At 45.7% G+C, this 15351-nt stretch overlaps 1 protein-coding gene across 1 annotated transcript in view; it reads left to right on the top strand.

Moving 5' to 3' along the window:
- The window catches only part of DNAH9 (dynein axonemal heavy chain 9), a 371410-nt gene that overhangs the window by 144622 nt on the left and 211437 nt on the right, over positions 1 to 15351 (top strand). The window contains exons 32-35 of the mRNA XM_088027042.1: positions 3983 to 4193; positions 8542 to 8669; positions 10104 to 10212; positions 11381 to 11528. Coding sequence (XP_087883168.1) covers positions 3983 to 4193; positions 8542 to 8669; positions 10104 to 10212; positions 11381 to 11528 — 596 coding nt within the window. The remainder of the gene's footprint in view (positions 1 to 3982; positions 4194 to 8541; positions 8670 to 10103; positions 10213 to 11380; positions 11529 to 15351) is intronic.

Below are 15351 nucleotides of genomic sequence, written 5' to 3'. Positions count from 1 at the left end.
TGAGTGAAATCATATGGTATTTGTCTATCTCTGACTGACTTATTTCACTTAGCATTATGCTTTCTAGCTCCATCCTTGTCATTGCAAATGGCAAGATTTCATTCTTTTTATGGCTGAGTAATATTCCATTGTATCTATAAACCACTTCTTTTCATTCACCTATCAATGGACACTTGGGCTGCTTCCATAATTTGGCTATTATAAATAATGCTGCAATAAACATCAGGGTTGTGCACCCTTTTGAGTAAGTTACTTGAAGACATACTATGGAAAAATGAGGATGAAAAATAAAAATGCCATGGGTTTCAAAAAAATCAAGAATCAGAAAAAAAAAAAAAAGTCCTAGCATTTTAGCTGTCAGCAGACCTAGAAAGAAGTGAATCCAAATTAGGGCAGGAAGTCCATGGTCTCCAACAAAAAGACCTCAAAAATGGATACATTCAAAGCAAGAATAGAGCAACAAGATGAAAGTTCTTTTGTGTTTTATTAAACTTCTCAGTTATGGGGCCTGAGGCATATGTCTTTTCTTTTAACAAAGAAAAAGGAAAGCAATTAAGAACACCAAGAGAAAAAAGTCATGGTCCAAATATTTTTTTTTAAGTAAACATAACCTGGTATTGATCAACATATGGAGTGTTAAGAAAAGAGTATCCATTTGACCTTGGGTTGATGCTGAGAACATCCTCTGTCAAGTCATGACACTGGGCCCATAGAGAATGCAATGTATACCAGGCAAAAGCTTTCTTCTGTAGTGAAAAATCTCTATAGCTGTAAGAACGTAAGCCACGATCAGTCTTCAACCCTTACGATCACAGAAAATAGAGAGGGTCCAAATACAAGGCCAGAACAGAATATAAATATTATCAAACATAGCAGTATAAAAGTATAATGTGCCTGGAAGAAGATAGGAGAAAAGATAAAGCGAAGGATGGGGATACTTATATATTTACCTTGCAAAAGATACTGTCAAGATGGACTCTGGAAAACACACTGAGGGTTCTAGAGGGGAGGGGGTGGGGGGATGGGCTAGCCTGGTGATGGGTATTAAAGAGGGCGCGTTCTGCGTGGAGCACTGGGTGTTATGCACAAACAATGAATCATGGAACACTCCATCACAAACTAATGATGTAATGTATGGTGATTAACATAACAATAAAAAATTAAAAAAAAAGATACTGTCAAAAGTTGATGGATTCATAATCAGCAGAGAATAGAAATAACTCATTCATCTGTTGATAAATGGATAAACAACTTGTGATCTACCTACACAATGGACTTTTATTTAGCTATAAGGAGGAACGATGTGTGGATACATGCTACAGTGCAGATGAGCCTTGAAACATTATGCGTGAAAGAGACCATTCACAAAATGCCACATACTTTTATAGATCTACTTATATGAAATGTCCAGAAGAATCTAATTTAATAGAGGCATTGCACAGGGCTGAGGTAGGAGTCGGGGGATGGGGAGTGACTACTCATGGTTGAGTAGGTGAAGAAAATGTTTTAGTAGTGGTAATGACTGGATGGTCCTGTGAATAGGCTCAAAACCATTGGATCAGATACTTTTCAAAAGGTGACTTTTATGGCACTTGAATTCTATCTCAATAATGCTATTGAAATAAATGAAAAGAAGTTGGTGGAACTAGAAAGTGATTTTAAGGCTTTCGGGATCAGGGAAGGCGTAAGTAGTTGTTCATGGGGAAAAAAAAATCTTAAGAATACAACATAGTCTCTGTTCAATAACAAGAGCACTGCTTCCATTTCCCTCCCAACCCCCTCCATTTTTTTAAATGCAATGCCCTCAGGCTAGTTTCATGCTAAAAATCCTCCAGTGCTTCCTGTTGTACTTAGAATAAAATTCCAAGTACCAGTTCCTGCATAACTGACCCCCCTGCTTACCTCTCTCATCTCGTCTTATACTCGCTCCCCCACCCCCACCTTTCTTTGCTGTTCCTTGAGCCCTCCAAGCTTGCAGCCAGAACCTGAGGATTTTTTTTTTTTTTTTTTTTTTTAGATTTTACTTATTCACTTGAGAGAGAGAGAGAAAGCATGAGCGGAGGGGAGAGGCAGAGGGACAGGGAGAAGCAGACTCCCCACTGAGCAGGGAGCCTGATGCGGGACTCGATCCCAGGACCCAGAGATCATGACCTGACTGAGCCACCCAGGCGCCCCAGAACCTGATGATTTTGTGCTCACTGTCACGCCACCTGGAATGTCTCCCGTGGATCTTCATGTGGCTAACTCTTTTTCATTCATATATTAGCTTAGATATCAGCTCCCCACAGACCCCTCCTGACGCTTCCCTCATCCTTATCTGGGAAGACCCTTCGTTAAGTTCCTGAAGGACAAAAACAAGAGCCAGGGTTGAGAATCTGCTTTGGGTGCTCTTGGGCTCTGAACCCGAGGAACCTGCAGTAGCTTCGGACAAAGAAGAGGAAAATATTGATGCTGTGGAAAACACAACCCGGTGTCTCAGTTATCCTGCCACAGTGGAAACAAGTCATCTCATCCCCCAAAGAGAAATTCATCTGCTTCCTTTATACTGAGCCTAGCAGTAATGCTCTCCTCCTGATTCCCGGGTTGTACAGTTCTAGATATTTCATTTTAACACCTGTACCACTTAATTTTTTAAAAAAACAGAGAAGTTACTTTTTATCATGTTGTAAAGTGTAGAATAAATAGGATGTACGGGGGGAAATCTTTGTAATGTCCCACCGCACTGTGCATATTCCAGTACCTTACCTCACCCATTCATGTTCCTCAGCCATTAGGCGTATTATAGTGCAAAATATACTCGATCTACATTAAAGTTCAGTGCCTTAGCCCGTGGTATATAAGACCCTTCATGATAGGGGCCACCCAGCTTTTCCAGCCATCCTTCATGTTTTCAGCAAGTATCTGTTCAGCACTTAGTATGTGCCAGATTCTCTGCTAGACACTGGGAATAAAACGATAAGAAAACCAGTCCTGCCTGCCTTCACAGAGCTGATAATCTAATAGGGAGAAGAGTAACCATGGCAATGTTGAGTACCAGGATGTAGGTATGGGACACCTACTGCAGACTAAGGGATGATGCAGGTCTGATGGGAAAAAGGCGGGAGAAAGGATAACTTCTGAACAGAAGGCACCACATCTTGAAAGACGTAGACTCAGGAAAGAACATTATTAAGGAACCCCAATTGTCTACGTGGAATGTGCACACTGGGGAAGGAGAGAGAGAGAAGCTGGTTTGGGCCAGTCTGCACAAGGGCCTCGTAAGCCAGTCTAAGGATTTGGGATGTCATCACCAAAGCTCTGGAGAACCACCGAAGGGACAGAGGAATGGCAGTGACATGATCAGATTTTCATTACAGTAAATGTGCTCCTACAACAGCGTGGAAAGGCAAGCCTGGAGACAAGCCAGGGTAAGAGTGGTAAGACCTTCAGTGCTTATCAAGGAGCTCCTTGACTCCAGGCTCATCAAACCATCTGGTCAACCACATCAGGCTCTGTCACACCACCAGCCTTTGTGCTGTTATACCTCTGCTTACAAATCCCCCTATTCATCTTGACAAACTCACCCCTGAAGCCCCAGTTCAAATGCCCCCACTTCTTTGAAGCCTTTCTTATTCCCTTTATCGGTACAAAATCAGTTGTTTTTTCCTATCTGTTCACATAGCACTTTATAAATAACTTGATTATAGTAATTAGTCTTCCCCTTTAGCCTGAAAGATCATGGACTGGGGGGGAGAGTCCTCTCTGAATCTCCCTCACCTGGTATACTCTCCAGCACTTAGTTGGTGACTAATAATTACATGGCAAATGATGAATGAGAATGTTGCCCCCACAGTTAGGACCCCTCACCACATCTGGAGGTGAGAAACCCTTCCTCTGTTGACATCAGGTCTCCCCTCAGATACCAGCCTGGGGCACAGGAGAGCAGTTGGGATGTCAGTGAGTGACAAGTTGGTCCCTCTGGCTGATTTGTGTGTCTCCCCAGGTGGTCCAGCTGGAGGAGCTCCTGGCCGTGCGACACTCCGTGTTCGTGGTGGGCAGCGCCGGCACTGGCAAGTCTCAGGTGCTGAAATCCTTGCGCAAGACCTATCAGATCATGAAACGCCGCCCCATCTGGGCTGACCTCAACCCCAAAGCAGTCACGAACGATGAACTCTTTGGCATCATCAATCCGGCCACCAGAGAATGGAAAGATGGTAAGAACAGGATGCCCCTGGGACAAAATTCCCGCTTAACCTGAGCCCTGGGGGGCAGGCTTGAATCTACATCCAAGGGTGAACTTCAGAGGGAAGAACACTGGCCTGATCGGTTTGGAGTGGGAGAAGGAGGTGGAAAGAATCTTAAAGAAAGGAAGACCCCAATTTTGGCTTGGAGGGGAACCTCAACCGTTGGGAGATTCTCTCTCCTTGGAGACCCTTCCAGCTGCTCCTTGAGAGAGGGCATCGAAAGAGGAGAAAGCAGGGCAGGCATTCTCCAACCGTGGTTCTGTGATTGTGCAGCACAAGTCAGAGTCCCTACATGGCCTGGCAGTGGATTGAAGACACGAGTGGGGTAGGGAGGCCCACAGCTCATTCCCAAAGGGGCGGCGCAGCATGCTCTGGCTTCCCACAGTGGGCACCTGTTCCTGTCAGCCCCCAGAAGTGCTAGGGAGACATCACTACAGACAACGGGGCCTCAGGGCCTGGCTGAAGACATCATTCATTACCGTTCACCACAGACCATTATCCCTTCTACAGTGATTCAGAGGGTCCCAGACTCCTGTTCACTTAGTGCTAACTCCAGTGTCACGTTTCAAGATTTTGAAATCACTGGTAGATGCTGGAAAGGGGCACTGTCGCTGGGAGAGAGCTGAAAAGAAAACTCTGAACTGATAGGACCTCTTTCTAAAACCCACTCGGCTTCTGGAATGAGGGCCTCCCAGCTGCCTCCTCCCATCTCGGTGTCTGACTACACAGGATCCAACCGCCTGGATTCTAATTTAGGACCTTCAGTCAGAGGCCTAGAACAAGGGGACTTAGTGGGCAGCCTCTCTAATTTTTATTTCACTCACCATTAATGAGGCTTAGCATCTTTTCCTCCTTATTGGCTTTAGTAATTGGTTCTTTTGCAATTTTATTTCCCTGTATTCTTTTCTTATCCACTTGTAACAATTCTTTATATATCAGAGGTAGTAACCCTTTGTTCTATGCATCACTAATGGTTTTTCCTGTCTACCACTTGTCTGCAGGCACTTTGTGGCATAATTACCATGCACTTTTTTTTTTAATTTTTAAAAGATTTATCCATTTATTTTAGAAAGGGCGAGAGAGACAGAGAGAGTGAGCAGCAGGGATGGACAAAGGGAGAGGGAGAGAGAGTCCCAAGCAGATTCCATGCTGAGCAAGGAGCCCAACGCCAGGCTCGATCTCACGACCCTGAGATCACAACCTGAGCTGAAACCAAGAGTCAGTTGCTTAACCAGCTGAGCCACCCTGGCACCCCAGCCATGCACTTTTTGAAAGAGGAAATTATATCTGTCCATTCTCTTGGCATCTGGGATTCCTATTTAGTTTATTACTCTTTCTCATTTTCAGTTATAGATACAGTATTATAAATTTGGTCCTGAAGATACTTTTTACAGGAACATCTCTTTTATCCATCTGGAATTTATTTGGGGGCTTAGTATGAGGTAAGGTAGAGAATCAACTTCATATTTCCTTCCAAATGGATAATTGAATGTGCCAAGACCATTTATTAAGCAATCCATCCTTTCCCTCTGAATGTAAGCACCAGCCTGTCACATATATCAAGATCTGATTCTGGGTTTTCTGTTCTGTCCCATTCATTATTTAATCCTATGCGAATGTCATTCTGCTCTGTTCACAATCATAACATTTTAATGTCTGATGGCGTAAGTTCCTCCCTAATATTCTTTTACAATTTTCTTGGCTAGTCTCAGGCACTTATTATTCCATGTTAAATTTAAGCTCATATAATTCAAACTTTAAGCTGTGTTGTAATTTTAAAGTTTTATTAAATATACAGTATTCATCCAATATGGAGACATTGACAAAGATTTATAATCATAAATCTGTATTCACAAAGAGAACTACGAAGTAGATGGAAGACAACTTTTTAAAAATTTTTCAGGAACTTGAGAAAAATAGAAATGTGGTGGATATTACTGCTATACTTTTTTTCAAAATTGGACAGATCCAATAGACAGAAAAAAATAAGCATAGTCATAGAGAAATTGAGAAATACATCATCAAACTCAATAGAACACATCATTTAAGAACTTTGCATCTTAGAAGTAGAAAATATTCCTTTCTTGGTACATTCCTAGAACATTTACACAAATTTGAGGTTTAGTTGGGCACAGAAGAAACTGTAATGAATTCAAAAATATCAATTTACAGGCCACATTGTCTGATAATAATGCAATAGATGCAGAAATGGACAGTAAGAAAATGACCAAAAATAGTTGTACTGCTTACAAATCAAGAGATGCTCACAGGGCAGCTGGGTGGCTCAGTCAGGGGTCCAACTCTTGATCTCAGCTCAGGTCTTGATCTCAGGGTCTTGAGTTTGAGCTCTGCATTGGGCTCCAGGTTGGGTGTGGAGACTACTTAAAACATTAATTAATTTAAAAAAAAAAAAAAGATTCTCACTTAACCCCCTGGGTGAAAGAAAAAAAAAAACACCTTGCATGCCTAAGACCATAGGGAGCATGCCTAAGACCAATAAAGAAGAACTCTAAACTCTTCTTATTTTTGAAGATGGGCTAAAAATGAAGGAAGTAGGTGTCCATCCTAAGAAATTACCCAGAGTGGTAAACTGAACCTGAAGAAAATCAGGAAGAAGAAACTTAATAAGGATACAGTCTGAAATTAATGGGAAGGAACCAAAAAAAAAATCATAGGAAGGATAAATAAAACATAAATATGGGTTCTTTGTAAAGATCAGTAAGTCCATTGTGAGCAAGATTGATGGGGGAAGAAGAGTAAAATTAGATCCAATTAAGAATTAAAAGCTGTAACAGCAAATAAAGATTAAGATGGAAGAGATCACTTAATTATATGATACATGTTTGGAAAACTAGGAGAAATCAATACTTTAGCAAAATATAATATTAACAAAATTTACTCAATAAGAAGCAGAAAATGAATAAACTATTGAAAAGGACAATTTAAAACAGTAGCAAAAAAAATGGTTCCAAAATGGTAATGAAAAAAAGGATACCTCTCAATTCATTTTATGAAACCAGAATAATCTTGATATCAGCCTTTATGTAGAACCAAAAAAGAGCCCAATTTCACTTAATAACATAGATTCAGAAATCCTGAATAACGTCACCAAGTAGATCCCATCTCTACATTAATAAAAATAAGAATACACTTTGATTAAGTAGAATCTACTCTAAGAATGCAAGGATAGATTGAATATTTTTTTTTAAGTTTTCATGTAAAGCTTTGCAAAATTAAAGGAGGAAATCATGTGCTCAACAGTAGGTGTTAAAACCTCAGGAGCTGTTCCTAACTTCAAAATTCTAAGTAAAATAGGAATAGATAGAAATACCCTAAATATGATAAATCTAAATCTTTATAAATAAATCTTCGTCTAAAGCCCAAAGGGAGAGGGGCATTCTGAATGACGAGAAACTGAAGCCATTTCTATTAAAATCAGTAATAAGGGGGAGCCACTACCAACATCATTATTCAGCACTGCTTGGTGTGGGATTCTAGAAAATGCAGTAAGACAAGAAAACAATATGTGGTATAAGCTAGAGAAAAGGAAAAAAATTATTTTGCTGCTTATACAACTTTATACCTAGAAAATTCAGGAGGCATTTTGAAAAAAAATCACTAAAATTAATATGAAAATTTACTACTGGTAACTAAGCATAAAATAAATACAAAGAATTTGAAACCTTTTCTTTCTATAGCCAGCTAAAAAAAGGAAATACAGAAAAAAATCCGATTTGCAAAAGCAACAAAACTATGAAATGTTTAGGAGTACTTTTAGCCAGATATAGATTGAAAACACTGTAAAAGTTTGTTAAGGAACATAAAGTAACATTTGAATAAATGAAAAGACATACCATATTATCGATTGGGAAAGCTTAATATCATAAAAATCAATTACATCCAAATTAAGATCTAAATCTCACATAGTGCCAATTAGAATCACATTGGGAACTTCTCTCAAAGCCTGGGCTGCCATCACAAAGGATGAAATCTTACCTAAAAAGGTTTTCTGTAAATCCATCACATCCTAGTTGCCTGTTGAAACGATTCTCTGCGTCCCTTGTCACCTAAGCCAGTACCATCAGATTTTGTTAATGTTTTGCTGATGATGTTCTTAAAAGAGTCAGAGGGAGACTCAGAGACGGTGGCACCTTAGCACTAGCTGTCAGATTTCAATAGATTAAAATACATATCCAGTTCTGACCTGGCTTTTCCATTTACACCTTCTGCTGGTGTCATGGCAAAGAGGGAAAGGCTGTCTGACGAGAAAGAGCATCGATGATGAGATGGTTGGTGAGCAATTCGTGGTTCCTTTTAGGACTGTTCTCTTCCATCATGCGGGAGCTAGCCAACATCACCCATGACGGACCCAAGTGGATCTTACTGGATGGCGACATAGATCCAATGTGGATTGAGTCTCTGAACACTGTCATGGATGATAACAAGGTATCGAGGGGGGAAGGGAAATGCCCAGGCCATCCCTCATCATCTAGGAAACCAGTTTCCCAGGTGCATGGGGAAATCTCGATCCCACATGAGGGCTGGCCCCAAGTAAGGAGTCGCTGGAAGACTAGTGTCTTTATTTTTTTCCCCAGCTTCATTGAGATATAATTAACATATAACATTGTGTAGGTTTAAGGTGTGTGATGTGCTGATGTGTATCTTGTAAAATGACCACAATAAGGCTACTTAACAACCTCATACAATTGCATGCGCGCAATCACTGCATTTTTAGCATTGTCATAACTGTCTTCAGAATCGTCAGCACAGAGATGAATTTAATAGTCATAGCTGGAAAGAATCTTCCGTCATTAATTCAAATCTTTTTCCTTTAGTTTTTCCTTCTTTATAAATAAGGACACCGAGGGTCGGAAACCTTCTAAGCCTGTCAGCCATCCTCAATGGTGACAAACCATTATCCATGGAGAGTCTGTTTTCTTTATTGTAAACAGTGAAAATCGACACCAGTAAAGTGGCCGCGAAGCTGGTGGCTGCTCCTGAATTTATTCAGAAAACACTTCTGGATTCGAAGGTTTAGGGTGGTTTCAACATTGACAGAATCATTGAACTAAATGTGTGCCCTCCCAGAGGGGCTGATTTACTTTTTTCTTATGGAAGTGCAGTGGACACGCAATGTTACGAGAATTTCCGATGCACAACATAGTGACTGGACAACCCTCTGTGTTAGGTGGTGCTCATCACAGGGGGAGGTACCATCTGCCACCATGCGGCGCTATTACAAAACCACTGACCGTATTCCCTACATTGTGCCTCTCATCGCCATGACTTACTCATTCCATCACTGCGAGCCCAGTACCTCCCTCTCCCCTTCACGCATTTTGCCCACCCTCCCACCTCCTTCCCCAGAGGGACTACTTTATTTTTTTTTAAGATTTTATTTATTCCAGAGAGAGAGAGGGACAAGCAGACGCAGCGCCAAGCCCAGAGCCTGACATGGGGCCCAGTCCCGGGACCCTGAGATCATAACCTGAGCCAAAACCAAGAGTCAGACACCCAACGAACTGAGCCACACAGGCGCCCCCAGAGGAACTACTTTAAAAGAAACAGTAAAATGAAACCTATACTCTTTTTAAAAATAGTCTTGTTATCCCAGTATGGTCTAGCACATTCAAATCACTGACCTCCATTTCCAGTTTTTAGAGAACTTATTTTTTGATTCATTGTACACACAGGGATGGAGGTAGAGAGGCTACAAGACAAGAGGTAGAGGATTCTTGTAGAATATTTAGAGAATACTTGTAATCATAATGAAGAAAATAGTCATCCTTAATCCCCACCGGGAGTAATCAGCCAAATCCAGACCCCCACCCCGCGCCGTCCTCCCTCCTTCCTACCTGGCATGTCCCTCCCTGTGTCCAGGTGCTGACCCTGGCGAGCAATGAGAGGATCCCCCTGAATCCCACCATGAGGCTGCTCTTCGAGGTCGGCCACCTGCGGACGGCCACACCAGCAACTGTCTCCAGAGCAGGTACGACCCAAGAAAGGAGAAGACCCACCAGGCCGCTCACTTGGAGACGGGTGCCCCTGGCATCACACAGGGTGTGGCTGGCTCTGAAGGAAGCTCCAAACGGGCCAGATGGTGCTCACGCAGACCTCTGGCCTGCTTCTCTGCTCCGATCGGTGTCCATGAGGGTGAGCAGGTGCTCTAAGGCCAGGGCCATGGGATTTTCTTAATTCAGAGATGGGAAGGGAAAGGCCTCTGAGCCGGGCAATGGTCCTCTGCCCAGAAGTGCCTCAGCTGAGGCTGCTTTTAGGCCAGTTCCCTCTTCCCACGTCAGTGGAGACGACCAAGGACTGCTCTTCTCACTGCATCCTGGTGAGAGATGACAACTGTATACCTTAACTTACCTCTGACTCCACCTTCCAAATTGATCAGCACAGCCTAGGGCATAAGGAGAGTGAGTTTGCTCTCTGCCATAACATCAGATTCCCTTTCGAGGACCCAGCTGGGAACATGGGGTCCAGAGAATTCTGTATTCATTCTCTAGGGCTGCCATAACAGGTCACCACAAACCCGACGGCTTTGAAGACAACAGACAAGTATTCCCTCACAATTCTGGAAGTCAGACATCCAACGTCAAGCTGTCAGCCCTCTAGGGGACAGTCCTGCCTTGCACCTTCCAGCCTGGGCTGGTGGCCCCATGGCTCCAACCTCCACCTCCTTAGTCACGTGGCCTTCTCTGTGTGTCTTGCCTCTTCTGTCTCTCACAGGGACACCTGTAAACATCCCACCCAGATAATCCAAGACAGTCTCATCGAGGGATCCTTAATCACATCTGCAAGGGAAGGGCTTTTTTTTGCCAAATAAGGTCATGTTCACAGGCTCCCAGGATTGGGACATGGATATATCCTTTTAGGAGCCACCATGACAAGGATGGGTAATCACAGTCTTCTTTCCTCCTGAGCCTGGACGTGGCCACACAGCCTTTCTCAACCCTGCTCCCCGTCAACTGTTACCAGTCAGTTGGAGCTGGTCCCGATAGCAAACCCACTTACCCTCTCAAACCGAGGCCAGCTCTCTTTCTTCAGAGTCCAGTCTCCTGTACATTTTCTGCCAGAGAAGGCAACTCCCTGGGGGTGAGGAATCTACTGTCACCTGTGGAGGCTTCAGTGACCAGAATTCTCTGTGTCCCCAGGAATCCTGTACATCAACCCGGCAGACCTGGGGTGGAACCCTCCGGTGAGCAGCTGGATTGACAGGAGGGAAATGCAGACAGAGAGAGCCAACCTCACCATTCTGTTTGACAAGTACCTCCCAACATGCTTGGACACACTCAGAACCAGGTAGGCCAGGGAGTAAAGGAAGGTAACAATTTAAAACTGCAGTAAAGAGCCTGTCAGCTCACACCTGCTATCCCGCTGATGTTCTGTTCTGTCCCTGAAGCCAGATGTCCCCGGAGCCTTCCCCTCCGGGTCTGGCAGGTGGCAGAGGGCAGCACACATTACGATGGCCACGGGATGCCTCTTGTCTGCTCAGGCAAGAAGTATGGTGAGTGAGGAGGAGAAAGATGCAAAGTGACCGTCGTGTGTGCATAATGGGTGTATCCAGAGCTTGTGGGTTGCGCTACGAGTTGACAATCGTGAGATTCTTCACGTTGCAGGGCATGGAGCTGGCCCTCTTATAAACGAAACACATGCCAGATCAACAGACCTAGAGGTGACGATGACACATGTCAAGTGATAAACGGGGCCCACTTCCTGTTGCTGGCTGGGTGTGCCCACCGCCCAGATAATGCAGGACCTGATATAATGTGTCATTCCACCAGTCCTGCCCCTGTGGACGCTGAAAATTCACTTTTCCTCTTACAGGTTTGCAAAAGTAAAAGCAGTAAGCGCTGACTACTTACCCCGTAAACAAGAGAGTAAGGGCTCTTACCCAGGAGGATACTTATTACAGCAAGAAGAGTGCAGGTGCCTGCAGAGGGAGGCTCGAGGTCTGGGACCTGCTTTTATTTTACCCCTTCTTGCCAGTGGGTGTGCCCTTCCTTGAGTCAGGCAGCCAGCCTCATGGTTCAGCCAAGTACCTCCATCAGAGGTCGGTGCTGGGGAGGCGGTGTGACTCAGGGATCCGTAGCTCCCGAACCTTCACCAAGGTAGGGTCAGGACAATGTTTCTGGGAAATGAAGGCCGCTGCTCGGAACGACCGCTGACTCCGTGTTCACTGGTCTGTCGTGCGTGGGACCAGCTCACAAGCATGGAGGTGGGGGTGGAAGGGGATCTGCGGGCTGCAGGAAGCCCGGGCACTGTCCTGACCAAGAATTATTTTCCCGATCTTCTATATTTTCCAAAACCCTTGAAAAGTCTCCAGCCTCTGTGGCCTGTGGGCTCTTTATGGCCTTGGGATCTAAGGAGATAAAGAAGCCCGGACAGCAGACGAGGTCGGGAAGTGGGCACAAGTGGTCAGTGGCACAGGGGGGCCAGGGCAGCTGAGTTAAAATGCCACGGGAAGGGAAGGTTTTCAGAAAATAGTGAACGTACCCCTGTCCTTTATCATTTGCTGAGACATTCATCTGCTAGAGCCTCTCACTAAAAGTTCGGCCATTTCCCACTCTGGGCACTTAGGACAAGAGATGCCAAACTCTTATCTATGTGAGTATTTGTGTGTGCACGCACGTTTGCACCAGCCTCTGCACCAAGCTCTGGAGGTGCTGACTTCAGGCAGTCTATCCAGAGACGGCTCCCCCGCCCAGTGTCTGAACTCTGTGGCCATCAAGGACGAAACACGTCCATGGTTTATGGTGCCCTCGTGGGGTGGCGTTGAATGCTCACAAAATTCCTAAGAGGGCAAAGCATCCGTGGACAGGGGGCAGAGGTTCCGTGCTGTGCCCTGGGGACCACGATTTTCAGTAACAAGGCGCTGGCTTCAAAGTCAGACTTCCCTCGTAGGGCCGGCTTTCTGGGGCCCTGGTACTACAGAGCTGTGGGGTTGTCCGCATGGAATAATTTTTTTGTTAAACAAGCCGGCCTCATAAGGGGGGATGATAAAGCAACTTGGTTTTGTCTCCCACTGCTCCTTCAAAAACCATTTTATGTGGCTGGTCGTCCTCCTGCCCCTAGATGAAATCTAAGTCACCATTTATGACTTTTCTGGTCATTCTGCAGTAATACAGAGGTACGTGATCGCTTCTGGTCACACACACGTGAAAACTTGTAAAAGCAAACTCCATTTACAGGGAAAGTTTCTGCCCCTGCCCCAGCTCAGGCCTGCCTCCTGCTCTCCACCTGCGGTGGGAAAGGAGTCTTTGACATCTTTTCTCTTTACTCCTCTGCACCAGCCCCCCACCACCAGCTGTAGCTTCTGCACCCTTGGGGTAGAAGGGGGACAGAGAGAAGAGAAAGGGCAGGAAAGATCTTAATGGCTGGAACCGGCATGGTCCAAGTTACCCTAAGTGTGGCAGATGTCAAATCAGACTCTCGAAGATCCCGAGTTCCTTGGCCCCTCCGCCATCACTGGAGACCTCCCAGATGCCTTTTCTTGAAGTAAGAAATGCCTCTCCACCAGCCAGTCCTGAACAGCTCCTCCTACAAAGCCCCCCAGCGGCCCTGAGCTCACGGACCGCACCTGGATTCCAGGAAATGCTCACCCCTCTTTGCTTTGATGAACTGGGGTACAGGCTGCGCCAGCAAGCCACCTCTCCACACTCCGCTGTGAGATAAGCAGGTGTCCTTGGGTTTCCCGGGCACCTGTCCTTTGCCACCTCAGAGCCACCGTGCAGCCCCTTCCCTGGCTCTGTGCTGGGTCAGCACCTGCCTTCCCTGTGAGTTCTCTTCCAAGCCCCAAATGCTAATTTCTCTCCCCTGCAGTGTCTCCCACTTTGATCCTCTCTACCCCTGAGAAGACCAGAGGCCCCCGTAGTTGTCTGGGACCTGTTGGGAATGGTCAGTGTAGCTGGCCCCTCTTACCTTGGTGCCTCACCCAGAACCGGGCCTGAGACAGCTGGCCGTGAACCTTCCCCTCACAGATCGGTGTGGAAGAAATGAAGGAAAGCCTGTCAAGTCCTTAATTTCTCCCTCATGGAAGTAATGCCTAGACTGCGGGACTGCCTCCTAGTAGTATTGCTGTAGGATTGCCACCAGATTAGAGTCGAGCAAACACGAGCCACTGCAGAGGATGGAGCGCGTGCATGTGTGTGTGTCCACGGGGGATGAGAGCGTGTGTGTGCATGTGCGTGTGTGTACACGTGGGGGGATAAGAGCATGTGTGTGCATGTGCGTGTGTGTACTCTGGGGGTGAGAGTATATGTGTGCGTGTGTCTGTGTGTGTACTTGGGGGTGAGCGTGTGTGTGCATGTGCGTGTGTGTACATGTGCGTGTGTGTACTCGGGGTGAGAGCATGTGTGTGCATGTGCGTGTGTGTGTACTTGGGGTATGAGAGCATGTGTGTGCTTGTGCGTGTGTGTGTACTCGGGGTATGGGAACGTGTGTGCATGTGCATGTGTGTGTATTCGTGGGGGTGAGAGCGTGTGTGTACTTGGGGGTGAGAGTGTGTGCACTTGGGGGGGTGAGAGCGTGTGTGTGCATGTCCGTGTGTGTGTGTACTCGGGGTATGAGAGCGTGCATGTGCGTGTTCATGTGTGTGTTCTCGTGGGGGGGGTGAGAGTGTATGTGTGCATGTGCGTGTGTGTACTCATGGGGGGTGAGAGCGTGTGTGTGCGTGTGCGTGTATGTGTACTCGGGGGGTGAGAGCGTGTGTGTGTGTGTATGTGTGTGTACTCAGGGTGGGGTGAGCACGTGTGTGTGCATGTGCGTGTGTACTCGGGGGGGTGAGCGTGTGTGCATGTGCGTGTGTGTGTACTCGGGGGGTGAGCGTCTGTGTGCATGTGTGTGTACTCGTGGGGGGGGTGAGAGCATGTGTGTGCGCACCTGTGGGGTGATGAGCACGTGTGTGTGCGTGTGTGTGTGTGTACTCGTTAGGGGGTGAGAGCGTGTGTGTGCATGTGCGTGTGTGTTCTCTTGGGGGGTGAGAGCATGTGTATGTGTGTGTGTGTGTGTGTGCGTGTGCATGTGTGTGTACTCGTGGCGGGGTGAGATTACCCGTGTGTGCGTGTGCATGTGTGTGTACTCATGGGGGGATGAGAGTACCCGTGTGTGCGTGTGCATGTGTGTG

This window comes from Eumetopias jubatus, unplaced genomic scaffold (genome assembly GCF_037043125.1).
Source record: "Eumetopias jubatus isolate StellerSeaLion01/CBP00866 unplaced genomic scaffold, mEumJub1_p1.0 scaffold_10, whole genome shotgun sequence".
Lineage (NCBI taxonomy): Eukaryota > Metazoa > Chordata > Mammalia > Carnivora > Otariidae > Eumetopias > Eumetopias jubatus.
The sequence above is the reverse complement of the archived record's forward strand: the minus strand, read 5'-3'. Positions and strand labels throughout refer to the sequence as shown.